This window comes from Pituophis catenifer, unplaced genomic scaffold (assembly GCF_029215685.1).
Source record: "Pituophis catenifer annectens isolate HBS135680 unplaced genomic scaffold, rPitCat1.0.hap2 SCAF_14, whole genome shotgun sequence".
In the NCBI taxonomy this organism is placed as follows: domain Eukaryota; kingdom Metazoa; phylum Chordata; class Lepidosauria; order Squamata; family Colubridae; genus Pituophis; species Pituophis catenifer.
Genome location: NW_027256894.1, coordinates 20,653,936 through 20,668,116, shown reverse-complemented (window position 1 = coordinate 20,668,116; position 14,181 = coordinate 20,653,936). Strand labels below are relative to the sequence as shown.

Genomic DNA, 14,181 nt, shown 5'->3' with positions numbered 1-14,181 from the left:
CTAGTTTGATGAAAAGAAGGACCAGGGATGACATGATAGCAGTCTTCTAATATCTCCAGGGCTGCCACAAAGAAGAGGGAGTCAAGCTATTCTCCAAAGCACCTGAGGGCAGGACAAGAAGCAATGGGTGGAAACTAATCAAGGAGAGAAGCAACTTAGAACTAAGGAGAAACTTCCTGACAGGGAGAACAATTCATCAGTGGGACAACTGGCCTCCAGAAGTTGTGAATGCTCCAACACTGGAAGATTTTAAGAAGAGGTTGGACAACCATTTGTCTGAAGTGGTGTAGGGTTTCCTGCAAGGGATTGGACTAGAAGACCTCCAAGGTCCCTCCCAACTCTGTTATTCTATTCTATTCTTTACTCCTCTTCTTCATGCCAATGTAGACAGACCTCTTATGTTTTCCTGGCTGCGCTGTTCCATTTGTGGATTCTAGGATAGATAATCAGCAGAAGTCTGACACTTTAGCTGATGCTTTTCCAATGGAGTTCTCTCTCAGGCTTTGCTCATCTGACAGCTGCCCTGCCGTCCTTCTCCATCAGAATTGCAAAATGTGCATTGCATTTCCCACCCCCACCCACCCCCATCAGTATTGCAAAATCTGTATGGTATCTCTAATGCAGCCACCTTTAGAAGACAACCCTTTACATGCCTGGGAGTCCCTGGGAAATGTTGCCACGCTGGGGCAGGTCAGGTGTCCCCCACTAAAGAGAGCTGCCTTGATCCTGAATTGATCCAAACTGGTGTTCCTTCCCCACTTGCCTTGTCTTTAAACAACTGCAAAGAGGGAGGGGCCCCCAGAGGAAGCACTGCCCCCTTCTTGGAAGGCCTGCTGGGTCCTACACAGAAACCCTTTGCAGCTCCGAGCTGCTTCCCGGCTCTGTTTCGCTTTGATTCCTTCACGCCTGTCCTGCCCTCACAACTCCGGTTCTCTTCTTCTTCTCCTCCACACAATTGGGGGTGTTTTTGGAATCAACCGTGTTTTAACTCTGGGGGGTGGGCGGGGGTTTTGTTAACTGCCATGAGGAATACCAACCCATTTTTTGTCTTGGCTGTGCTTTCCTTTTCTATGAACGGTGAGTAGCCTTTCTCCTTCTGTACTGTTTGGAAAAGAAGCTTTGCAGCTGGGACGCAGACTTTTAGGGAGAAAAGGATACCCTCCTCATCCTCATTTTTTTTTTTAATTAAAGTCCCTGGTTTGCTAGGAAAAGTATTCCTTGAGAAAAAGAGGTGGTGGTGGTGGGGGGTTGCAGTGTTTTAGGAAGATGTGAAAGTTGAAGGAAGTCATTATTGCGTGGTGACATCTTTTGGCGCTTCAAGCAAGCTCCGTCTGCTGTCACAGTTGATCATCAAACTGTTTTGTTGTTGTTGTTGTTGTTGCTGCAGATGTTTTCTTTTGATCAGGGATAGCAAAGAATATATTCAGGACAGGACACTTATGTTGCAAAGTAACTATTTGGGTTCTTGTCCACTTGGAGGTTTACTGGGAGCAGATCCTGGTTGCCCTTTCTTTGGACTTTCCACCGATGCTTTAAAAAGTGGTTTTAAAAAAGGCAGGTGGGCACAGGAAGAGTGGCTGAGGCACAAACGCTCTTTCCTTCTCCAGGTCTCCTGCTGGTACCATCATAGAGATTGCTTAGGCTGGCACTAATTGGCAGCACATCCGGCAAATAAAGACTGATTTAGTCGGGGAATGTGATTTCATAACCGTTATCTGAAATCATTCCAAATAGGCTGGTAAATGGAAGGGGGCTTCGTTAAGGCCACTCTGTCTGTTTCTCTGGTTTTCACGACGACTCTTTCTATTGTGGTTAATCCCATTTTCCAAGATTTCTTACCACCGCCACCCTGGCTATTTTTGGAGGCCCATGAGAAGGATTTCAAGAGGAATGGGTGGAAGGAGCAAGGTCAGAGGCCAGATTTAAAAATGGGACGTCCATCTCTGGGTTTGAAGTTTCCCCCCTTTTCTCTCTCTTCGGTTATGTTAAGGCGGGATCCTCAGGATCTTTTTCCCCCTTAGAACTTACTCGTTTCCAATGCTGCATTTTTGCTGTAGGTCTAGAGTGCCCCAGAGTGTAGAATTTGCTGTGGTGTCAGGAGCAAGTCATGTTTTCCAGAGGATTTTTTTTTGAGAAGTCAGAACTGTTCGCATTCAATAACAGAGGAGAAAAACTATGCCTGCGATATTTTCAACCTTTCTTCCTTTTACTTTACTTGGGGTTAGAAAAAACTGAAATGATACACAGGCTTCTGGGAAAGAGATGGGAATAGAAAAGACAGCCGTTACTATGTCAGTTCTTCAAGGCAAAATTCCCAAATCTGTTAAGTAGGCAATGGTTTTTATTAGGAGTAGCTAAAAAAATAAAACCCCAAAGAGTTTACAGGATGTCTCCAAAACGGTGTTTCAGACAGAAGCTAAAGAAAGTCGGGGACTGGAAAAGAATCCAAAATGTCCAAAATTAAACTGAACGTTTCAAGCCCCCCAATTGGGCAACTCAACGGAAATTTCAAGATAGATTTGTGGACAGAATGCAGAATCGGTTGAAAGCATTTGTACAGCCCTGTGAGCTTCTAGGCAGAGAGAGAGAGAGACCATGCCGAGATAAACCAGCCTTCTCCCACTGGGCGGCCTCCAGACATATTTGGACTACAGCTCCCATCACTTCCAGCCGAACATGGCGTTTGCTGCCAGGGGACGATGGGGTTTGTGTTCCCAGCCCATCCCGATGGCTTCCGGCTTGAGGAAGAGTGATGCAATCTATCTGATTATCTGCAGGAACCTGGCATTAACCAGTCCTGGAGGACAGAGAAGAATGGGCTCCGTTTTGAGTGGAGCGATATTGCAAGGCTCTGCAAGTTCGTTTGCCAGCTACCCTGCAAAGAAATCAATCCTATTTCCAAAGTGGTGCTCGCTTTAAAGTGCTCTCTCTCTCTGACGCGTGACTTTTCCTCCCCCCCCATCCTTGAATTATTAGAGAAGCACGTTGGCTGTGGGACTGCTGCAGAAAATAATAAACCAGCTGTTGGAGTCACAGCCCATAAGTTGCCCATATTGTTTGGTGGGTGGCTTACTAAATCACTCAAAGCTGGATTCCTTTCCTTCCATTTTCCCCCTTCTTTCCCTCCCTCCCTCCCTCCCTCTCCTTCCCTCTCTCTCCATATCTCCCTCTCCCTCTTTTTTAAACCTGCCAATTGGATTCCTCTCCTTCTATTCCCCTCTTCCTCCCTGTCTCTTTCTCCCCTTCTCCCCCTCTTCCTCTCCCTCCCTCCCTCCCACCCACCCTCTCCGTCCCTCCCACCCACCCTCTCCCTCCCTCCTTCTCTCTCCATCTTTGTCTCTCCCTCCCTCTCCCTCCCTCTCTCTCCCTCCTGCCCTCTCTCCCTCTTCCTCTCTCCCTCCCTCTCACCCCTTTCTCCTTCTCTCCTCCTCTCCCTCCCTCTCTCTCTCCCCCCCCCTCTTTTTTAAACCAGCCACTTGGGTTCTCTAGGGCTTTCACAGACAGCATGTACTCTTGGTCCAATGTAAAATAATTTAACAGACAAGGTGAAAATCTGTACTGGTCACATCTATTTAGATGTGAGGGGGGGAAAGCAGTAAGAAAATATTATTGTCTTCTTTTTTTTTAAACTGCGAGCACACTGGCCCTTAGGAAGAACACGTAAAAATGACGAGAGTGCTGTGAATCTGACTGTTTAACACATCATGTGCTCAGTATTTAATTTGGTTAGGATCAATGATTCTTAAAATTGATGGGAAAGGATTTAGTTTTTGAAAACACGGAAGGATCGGCTTTCTGCACACAAACACATGAGCCTCACAAATGGATTTGTGTAGATCATCTGCTGACATCTAGTGGATCGCAGCCACAAAATAAGGGCAAAGTTATCCAGCCCAGACACTAGAATAGGATGGTCATTGCCCATTTAGGATCTGAGCTCATTAATTTGAGTGGACAGAGGGAAGAAGAGAAGAGGAGGGTAACGAAAGTGTTCAGAGAGATTTCCAAATCGACTTTCAAATTAAATTTTCCTAGGCCCATCAGGTCTTTTTAGGCGTATTTCTAACACAAGCCATTGCTTGCCCTCAAATCTGTTAACCCCAATGAGTAGAGCTCATATGATGGATGGAGCCATTAGCCATGGATATATAAGCCGGAATTGGCTGGGGACACCCAACAGATCAAGGCCAAACTGGAAAAATTACGCACAACAAAAAGAGATTGGACAGCCATCCAGAATGGTATATAAGATCTCCTGCTTGAGCATGGGGTGGGAACAGAAGACCTCCAAGGTTCCTTCCAACTCGGATTGCATAGTTTAGATTGGGGTCTCCAACCTTGGCAACTTTAAGCCTGGCGGACTTCAACTCCCAGAATTCCCCAGCCAGCTAGCTGGGGAATTCTGGGAGTTGAAGTCCACCAGGCTTGAAGTTGCCAAGGTTGGAGACCCCTGGTTTAGATGCTAGTTTAGATGCTAACCTGGAAAGGAAACAATAGCCTGTCAACGTTCTGGAACACATTTCTAATTCTAAGGAGAAGCAAGAAAGAAGATTTATGAGTTACTTCAGGAAATAGTCACATTCTCAGCTGGCTTGTCCTCTTTGGCCAACGAAGAGTTGGCCAACTTTCCGTAGGACTCTCCTGGGTTGAAGGTGATCATCTCTTCCCTGGTTGGAGTGGTGGGTTTATCAAGGACAGGATTCTGCCTCCCTTCTGTGACCCAGTTCTTTCTTTCCTACTTTACAGGAAGTGAGACGGCTGACGCTGAAGAGAAGTTAATGAACCATCTCCTCAACGCTTCACGCTACAACAACTTAATTCGCCCAGCCTTCAACTCTTCACAGTTAGTTGTGATAGAATTGCGGGTTATTCTGTCCCAGCTTATCAATGTGGTGGGTGTGGAGAACCCTTTCTGCTTTCTGCTTTCATACTATAAAGTCATAGTAGTAGTATTACAGCCATAGAGCTCTCCTCTCTCTCTCTCTCTCTCTCTCTCTCTCTCTGTGTGTGTGTGTGTGTGTGCATGTACACAATTTTTTTCTATCATAAAACAGCAAACAAAAGGGTCCATTTCAAGGAACTGAAGGGATGCAAACGAAAGGACGGACGTGTCCATAAAACGGTTGCTTAAGCCCCCCACTTTACTCTGTTTGCCAGTTTATTTCCTGTATTGCTTTTAAATTACAGATGATACTCCTTGCAACTTTTAGTTCTGCATGTTTAAATATAGCAATAGCGATAGCACTTAGACTTATATACCGCTTCATAGTACTTTTTACAGCCCTCTCTAAGCGGTTTACAGAGTCAGCCTCTTGCCCCCAACAATCTGGGTCCTCATTTTACCGACCTCGGAAGGATGGAAGGCTGAGTCAACCTTGAGCCGGTGAGATTTGAACTGCTGAACTGCAGCCAGCAGTCAGTGGAAGTAGCCTGCAGTGCTGCATTCTAACCACTGCGCCACCTTGGCTCTATATAGCTGTAAAATATAAAATATAGTTGTAAAAAGCTTTAGTGTGGTATGCCTATACATGCCTGGTGGGGTAACATGAGATACTGTTGCATGTCTCCCAAACTGTAATTCTAGAGTAGTGTTTCTAACTTTAGCAACTTTAAAATGTATGGACATCAACTCCCAGAATCCCCTAGCTGGGGAATTCTGGGAGTTGGTGTCCACACATCTTAACGTTCTCAAGGTGGAGAAACTCTGAGTCCACGATAACTCTCTCTTCCAGCATTGAATATATTTTTAAAAAATGTATGTTTCATTTCCTGCTCTGCTCTACCAAATCCCCTAGAATTAAGCTTCGGTTTTCAGAACTCAGGATGATGGTGTGATCTCTGTCTCTTTTCTCCTTCAGAACGAACGGGAACAAATAATGACCACTAATGTCTGGCTCAACCAGGTAAATGTCTCTGGGTATCTCCAAGATTTCTATGAACTCTGAACTGTGTATACCTTCTGGCTGCAAATCCATCTCTTTGAGAATGATCTTTCACGGAACTTATATTTGAACTTCTAACAGTAGATAGGAAATTTCGCTCCCAGGAGTTTCAACAAATGCCACAGACCTTCCAAACTGGAAATGGTGGTGGATCTTTTTTCCCCCCCTTCTCTGGTAGCGGACAATCCCACATGAGAATACTAGATGAGAGCTGGGAAGTTCTGCCACCCTGTATCTAATTGTTGTGACCCAGGCCTAAGTAGTTAGTATTAAATACAAACAGTTTGAAAACAAACATACTTTATTAGAACAGTTGAGAATTAACTCATTCTCAGCGTAGTCCAAACTAAATTAAAGCAAATTCTTCAAAACACCATTCCTCAGTTTATCACCGACCTTGAGATAGTTAGGCAAACTGCCAAAGGCTTCTCTTGGCAAAAGTTCAGGAACAGAAGACACCGACAAGAACTGAATACAGTAAAACAAGAAGCAAATTTCTCAACGTTGTTTTCCAGCAAAGAGGCCAAGAGCCGTTGCTGATCTGTTTTAAGCCTTATGGGAGGGGCCAATCATCTCCTGGCCTTACTCCCGAGTCATCCTCTCTGCTTTAGCTGCTCCTGCCTTCTGGCAGCTCTTCTCATAGGTGCACTAGGAACAGGCTCCTCCTGTTCCTCTGCCTCTCTACTGTCAGCCTCTGGAGGCTCCAAAGTCCGCACATCACTCCCCGATGGCCCTGGCCCCATCTCTGCCTCCGACGCAGAGCCCTCATCCGGGCCTTCCCCAGCCTCCAGGACTGGCCCCTGTTCTTCCTCAGCCTCATCGCTGTCCGACTCTGCTGCCAGCTCCGCAGGCTGCAGGCGGACCACAACACTAATTCATTTTTTAAAAAAATCAAGAGTCAGCTTTTGCCTAATATAACTTTTATGTTTTGTACTGTAAATATGATTAAAACAAACCAGCAGCACCAACCACACAAACACACACACATACACACACAAACCTCAGCCCCAAATGGTTAGCAATAGCCTTGGTGGTGCAGCGGACTAAAGTGCTGCTAAGTAGCACTTAGCTGCCAGCTGCCTGCAATTACTGTGAGTTCAAATCTCACCAGGCTCAAGGTTGACTCAGCCTTCCATCCTTCCGAGGTAGGTAAAATGAGGACCTGGATTGTGGGGGCAATAAGCTGATTTTGTATAAAAAAGAACACCGCTTGGGGCCCGAAAGCCCTACTAAGCAGGTATATACAAAAGTATGAAGGCTATTGCTTAACGCATTGTAAGCTGCCCTGAGTCTCCGAAGAAGGGCGGCATAAAAATCGAACCAATAAATAAATAAATAAATAAATAAATAAATAAATAAATAAATAAATAAATAAATTTGTGCCTCCACCAGCAAAAAGTTGCGATAATCTAGAAAGAACGCCTCTGATAGCACCTTTTAAACCTGACAATTTAATGGAAGGCTTCAGCTTTCGCGAACTGCCGTGACTCAATCCATCCATGAAATGCTTCGAGTGATATGGAATTTAATGACAGGAGGGTGAGGCCTTAAATCCCACATCAGTCATGCTGCATGCAGCATTTGAGGGAAGGGGGCAGCGGTTCCCGAAAGCTGATGCCTTCCCTGAACTTATTAAAAGGTTGCAACAAGGCCCTTTCTGAATGTTGTGCAAAGCAGGGGCAGTCACTGAAAAATGTTGTTATGCGCTGCTTTTAAAGGAATGGACCGATTATCGCTTGGCCTGGGAACCGTCAGAATACGAAGGCATCGACAAACTCAGGATACCGGCTAAGAAAGTGTGGCTCCCGGACATTGTGCTGTACAATAAGTAAGTCAGCGTCTCTTCATAAGATAAGATTGCGCATGGCGCGTCTCTCTCGCTTGATGCTAGGAGAGACTAAAATTGAAAAAGAATGCTGTTTGCAATCGATGTTCAAGACAGTCATTTTTTGAACCAAACTAGGTATTTATTTATTGGCTTCCTAATGGAATACAGTTTGCTGATTGCAGAATTGTTGATCTGGGAGAAAGTGTTCAGTCCTAAATTGTTTTCATTACTTAATTATAAATGGATGATCCCCTCAGGAAGGCATTCATAGCATTAAAAAGTTGACACCAACTGTAAACTCGTATTAACATCCATGATATAGTCTAGGGCTCTCCAAACTTGGCAACGTTTAAGACTTGTGGATTTCAACTCCCAGAATTCCCCAGGCTGGCTGAGGATGGCTGGCTGGGGAATTCTGGGAGGTGAAGTCCACAAGTCTTAAAGGTGCCAAGTTTGGAGGATCCTTGATATATTCCGTGGTGTTGAGTCAATATGGATTGTGGCAGCCCATCTTTTTGTTAAATAAATAACTAAAAATCGTTGTTGTTGTTTTATGCTTTTGCTTTTGGGTTTTGTCAGTGCTGATGGCACCTACGAAGTCTCCGTCTACACAAATGTGATTGTTCAGCACAACGGAAGCATGTTGTGGATGCCGCCGGCCATTTACAAAAGTGCCTGCAAGATTGAAGTGAAGCATTTTCCCTTCGACCAACAGAACTGCACTCTCAAATTCCGCTCTTGGACTTACGACCACTCTGAAATTGATATGATTTTGAAAACTGGCTCGGCCAGTATGGATGACTTCACACCCAGCGGGGAGTGGGACATTGTGGCCCTCCCAGGACGAAGAACTGAAAACCCTTTAGATCCAAACTACGTGGATGTGACGTACGACTTCATCATCAAAAGGAAGCCTCTTTTTTATACCATCAACCTCATCATACCTTGTGTGTTGATCACATCCTTGGCTATCTTGGTGTTCTACCTGCCATCGGATTGTGGAGAGAAGATGACCTTGTGCATCTCTGTCCTGCTTGCTTTGACTGTTTTCCTGCTCCTGATTTCCAAAATCGTCCCTCCAACTTCTCTGGACGTTCCACTGATTGGGAAGTATCTGATGTTCACCATGGTATTGGTGACTTTCTCGATTGTGACCAGCGTCTGTGTGCTGAATGTCCACCACAGGTCTCCCAGCACTCATGCAATGCCTCCGTGGGTCAAGGTGGTCTTCCTTCAGAAGCTGCCAAGCTTCCTCTTCATGAGGAGACCACACAACCAGTCGGCGAGCCAACGGTTGGCCAACCGCAAGAAGAACAAAGCCGAGTCTTCACCTTCAGATTTGTCCAGCGCATACAAGGATTGTACTTACTTTGTGAACACAGCAGCGGGCCAAAGATACAATGTGAAACTGACAGACAACCCTGATCACATCAGCAGCCATCAAGACCTGAGGTTACGATCCTCCGTGAAGTTTTCCCCCGAGGTCCAAGAAGCAATTGAGGGAGTCAGCTTCATAGCGGACCACATGAGGAGCGAGGACAACAATGAGAGTGTAAGTGACACAAAGCATTCCTTCCCCTCCGAAAGTCCTAGAATTTCCTTCCTCCCTGGAGCTTGAGACGTTTGTTCTCTGGCGCAGAAGGAAAATACGGACACGCTCGCTCGTCTTGAGGGATGAGTATTGGGTTGCTTGTTGGACGGATCGGCTACCATGGAGATGATTGCAAGGGGCATCTCTGACAAAACGTTGTAGTAAATCAATTCTTGGCTCTTCTGAATCCTTGTCAAACATGCCCCCTTGGGAGAAAGAGGTGGCTTACTCTTGGAACATAGAATAACAGGGTTGGAAGGGATCTCGGAGGTCTTCTAGCCCAACCCTCTGCTCAAGCAGAGACCCTGTATCATTCTGGACAAATGGCTGACCAGCCTCTTCTTAAAAGCCTCTGGTGATGGAGCAACCCACATTTTCTGGAGGCAACTGATTAATTGTCCTCACTGTCAGGAAATTTCTCCTTAGTTTTTAGTTATGCCTAATTAACACTCATTTGGGAGGAGGGAAGGGGAAACCGCAACTAACCCAGCTTGCTTGAGAATAAAAGGGTTGAAAACCCCAGCTTCCCACTCTCCAGTAAGGAACAGCTGCATTATTATCTTGTCAACTTAATTTTTTTAAAAGGTAGCTTCTCACTGTAAAGTGTTGACAAACGTTTCTGCAGGAAGAAAATGCCAAGAATTCAGGGTTCCACAATTACCAAGCTCAGTCCCGGTGTGTGTGTGTGTGTGTGTGTGTGTGTTTGTGTGTATTGGGGGTTGTGGGAGTTACGGTGGGTTTTTTTTTCCTTTTTTCTATCCCCCGCCCCCTGTGTGTGTATTTGAAATATTTGTTTCTACCCATTTTTTTAGCCTTCACTTTCCCAGTTCATTAGTGTGTGTGCTTTTTTCTTGAATTGCAAACAGGAAGCCACCGAAAACTATTGAAAAAAAAAACAAGCTGGGTTAGGGAGGGAGAGATGATGTCGCAATGGACGGTTTATTAAAGATATTTAATTGGTTTGGTTTTTTTCCAGGTCATTGAAGATTGGAAATACGTGGCCATGGTGGTGGACAGGCTGTTCCTCTGGATATTTGTCATTGTGTGTGTGCTGGGGACCACTGGATTATTCATGCAGCCCCTTTTTCAAAACCACCTGCCTGCCATGAGCCATAACCTGAGCGGAATCTAACTCCAAAGACTGCTTGTTCACAGGATGGGAAGTTCCGAGTTCCACAATTTCAATTTCAAGATTCTTTATTCAGATCTTGGGGTGTTTTTTTGTTTTTTTTTTACTGCTCCTTCCCAGTTAAAAATGAATAATCCATGCAACATCATTACTGAGAAGATCTTCTACACAAGAAAAGGTTGAAAGGACTTCTATTATTCCCTTTTAGCTGGAACTTTTAAATTAACTGTTTTGGTTTAGCTTTTCCAAAGGGTTGGGGGGGGGAGAGAAATTGTATCACTGTTAATTTTTTATTTATTAAAGCACTCTTCCTCAGCTGGTTCTGCAGGGTTCTTTTAGGGAGTTGTGATGGGCTGGCCAAAACGTAGGTTGTGCAAGGGACACACAACTCTGTTTCATTTAATTTTGTGGACAAATTTAAGGGGAAAAGCAAGGAAAATAATTATTTTCAGACAAGATGGTTTTCCTTACTAAGCACCATATGATCCTGACCATCTGAACCAGACATCTGAAGAGGGTCAGCTCCCCAACCTCCATTCCTTCCAGAATCCCCTGAAAAACATGAAGCAAAAATCATTCTCTTGCAGAACCAAGAACCTTGGACATCAAAGACCTGAAGTGATCCGCCTAAAATATCTTTTTTTTCCTCTTTCACTGTTGCTCCCCACAAAAGTTTGCAGACAACCCATCTGATGTTTGGGCAATTCCACTCTTTTCTCTGGTTTTGAACGGGATCCTTTTCTGAAGATGGTTTTAAGTTCTTCCTGAAAAATTGAGAGGTTAGGCAAGCAATTGGGAATCCATCCGTCGAGATGTCAGGTGGTTATAAGGCTGTATCTTTAGATTAAGAAGATATAAAAAATCCTTATGAGGTATTCCCTGAAAAGAGATGATTGACAGCCTGGGCTTTGTTGTCTGCAGGTATCCCAAAGCTGAAGGTCGGAAAGATTAAACTCACAGTAGCTCATCCTAGTGACAGTAAATCATGATTCAGCATTTATGGGAGAGGGCTGCAGACGTGTTCACACACTGTTATTCTATGCATGTTCAGAGTAATGGCTAAAGCATTCATGCAGGGAAAGGGAGCCCCGGGGGAAAAAATAACATGACTGTGGAGGATGGATCTAGTAGTACTGAAATGTATGAAACCACATTAACAGGTTTTGTTGGGGTCAGCTGCAGCCATGGAAGGAGGTGACATGTAAAGGCATGGCATTAAATGCCCAAGGATTGTGTATTAAAAGAGTATTTTTATTTAAGTGCTTTGTGTGGGAGAGGTTTTGTTATGGTCATGTTGCTTCCTGTCGTTCCATTTTTTCCCCCTTTTCATTTTAAAAACTAGTACGTGCCTCATGCTACAGATACATACTTTCTCCTTCCCCAAGGTTTAAGTAGTAACATATATTCAAGATTGGGGAGTGTTGCGGTGGCCTAGAGGTGGAGTTCTCGCCTCAAAATCAGGAGGCTGTGAGTTTGATCCTGGGTAGAGGCAGATATTTCTCTCTCTGGGCACAATGAGAATATATCTACTGAACAAAACTCTGCATTGGCGACAAGAAGGGCATCCGGCCAGTAAACCAGGGGTGAAATCCGACAGGTTCTAGAGAACCGATAGCAGAAATTTTGAGCAGTTTGAAGAACCGGTAGCGAAAAATTTGAGTACCACCTCTGGCTGATCCCAGAGTGGGGTGGGAATGGAAATTTTGCAATATCCTTCCCCTGGAGTGGGGTGGGAATGGAGATTTTGTAATATCCTTCCCCTGGAGTGGGGTGGGAATGGAGATTTTGTAATATCCTTCCCCTGTCACGCCCACCAAGCGACACATGCCCACCAAGCCATGCCCACAGAACCGGTAGTAAAAAAATTTGGATTTCACCACTGCAGTAAACACTCGGCTCCGTTCAAATACACACACACACACACACACACACACTCATTCATTCTCAAGATTGGACAAAATGGAATCCTGGCCTACTCTGATCAATGAGGCTGTAGGCTACTAAGTGTAAAAGCAATTAAAGGGTGCAATTTTAGTTGCTCCAGAATAAGGAAGGCCTGGAAATCAGTACTACCTCAACAGCATTTCTAATATTTACTTCATTGGTTGATATATCACCGTCACAAAGATACACTATATGCGCTCAGTGAGTAGTCAAGAAGTCCTTGACTTAAGACCACTCGTTTAGTGCCTGTTCAACGTTAGAACAGCACTGGGAAAAACAATGACATGACTGATCCTCATACTTACAACCACCACTCTGTCCCTGAGTTCACGTGATCCCAACTATAGTCATTAGTTGAGGACTACCTGTAAATCAGTCCCCAATGCAAGACCTCCATGTTCAGGCTTGGTTTGTATATTGTGTTAAAACCATGAACATTTCTTACTCGTGGTTTGGCAAAACTGCATCATCCATACTCCATGACTTATAAACCACAATAGGTAAGTTCTAAGGCACAAGCAAGGTATCTTATGGCTTAGTATAGCAGGAGAATCAACTCACAAACCTCACATTCCCTTCCAGCTCAGAGTCTATCGTGAAGTGACTTAAATCTGTGATAGGTTCTGCCCGTACTTTTTTCTAAAAACAGCTGCTGGGCTCTGGTTTGTAGGAGCCAAAGCCATGGGATATGAGGCTCTCCAAAAAATAAATACATAAAAAGCACCGTGAGATCACAAACTTTCCTCCAGGTAAATCAGTTATCAACATCTGCAAGAAGAGAAAATCAATATTCATCAAAATCAAAATCAAAATCAAAATACAATAACGGGAGACACGCTGCTTTTGAAAAATATGGGTGGTGATGGAAGATTTTTTTTTTTTAAATTTGATTTATATGCCACCCTTCTCCGAAGACTCAGGGCGGCTTACAATGTGCTCAGCAATAGCCTTCATCCTTTTGTATATTTATACAAAGTCAGCTTATTGCCCCCACAAACTGGGTCCTCAACTGGGTCCTCAATTTACCTACCTTAGAAAGGATGGAAGGCTGAGTCAACCTTGAGCCTTGGCGAGATTCGAACCCTGCAGTAATTGCAGGCAGCTGGTCTTAATAACCAGCTTAATAACAGGGTGCCTTAAACCCCTGTACCCCTGTACTACCAAGGCCAGGATTTTACCTTCCTGGCTGACACGGTTGGACAAAAATACTCATTTGCTAAAAAAGATGAGGTTAGAAGCAAAGCAGCGTTCCGCAAATCCCAACTCTCCTTCTCCAAAATCAACACAACTCTTTTCGGTTCGTCCCGCAAAGCACAAAGGAGCATAGCAGTTCTCCTATATGTAGACCTACAGTCCGTCAGCCTGGTCATTAATTGCTGAATTTGTGTCTAAACGTCAGAAACACAGAGAGATCGATCGGCCTTTTAAGAGAGGTAACTAAGAATGCTGGAGATGATCGTTCAAAAAAGAGGGTCACAATTTTTTTTTAAAGGCCAAAAAACCACACTACAATTTTGCTGACATAGAAGGACCCACACTTCAAAAAAAATAAATACATAAAATGAGAGAAGGAACGACAAAGGCAACACACACATTTCTTTCACTGACATGTAAAGGTAAACTAAATCCATGTTTCTTATTCTATGTATCTGATCAATTCATCGCACAGGACAATTATAGGGCACACCTATTAGCGGGGTCAAAATCACAAAACTGCATTTCATTTATTTTGGGGATGTGGAGGGGG

At 44.4% G+C, this 14,181-nt stretch overlaps 1 protein-coding gene across 1 annotated transcript; it reads left to right on the top strand.

The window, feature by feature from the left end:
• Positions 1-1,022: 1,022 nt before the first annotated feature.
• On the top strand, positions 1,023-10,493 carry CHRNB4 (cholinergic receptor nicotinic beta 4 subunit). The gene is made up of 6 exons (XM_070953901.1): positions 1,023-1,077; positions 4,747-4,892; positions 5,859-5,903; positions 7,661-7,770; positions 8,350-9,322; positions 10,338-10,493. Exons 1-6 carry the CDS (start codon positions 1,023-1,025, stop codon positions 10,491-10,493), a joined length of 1,485 nt encoding a protein of 494 aa, XP_070810002.1.
• The last annotated feature ends 3,688 nt before the right edge of the window (positions 10,494-14,181 follow it).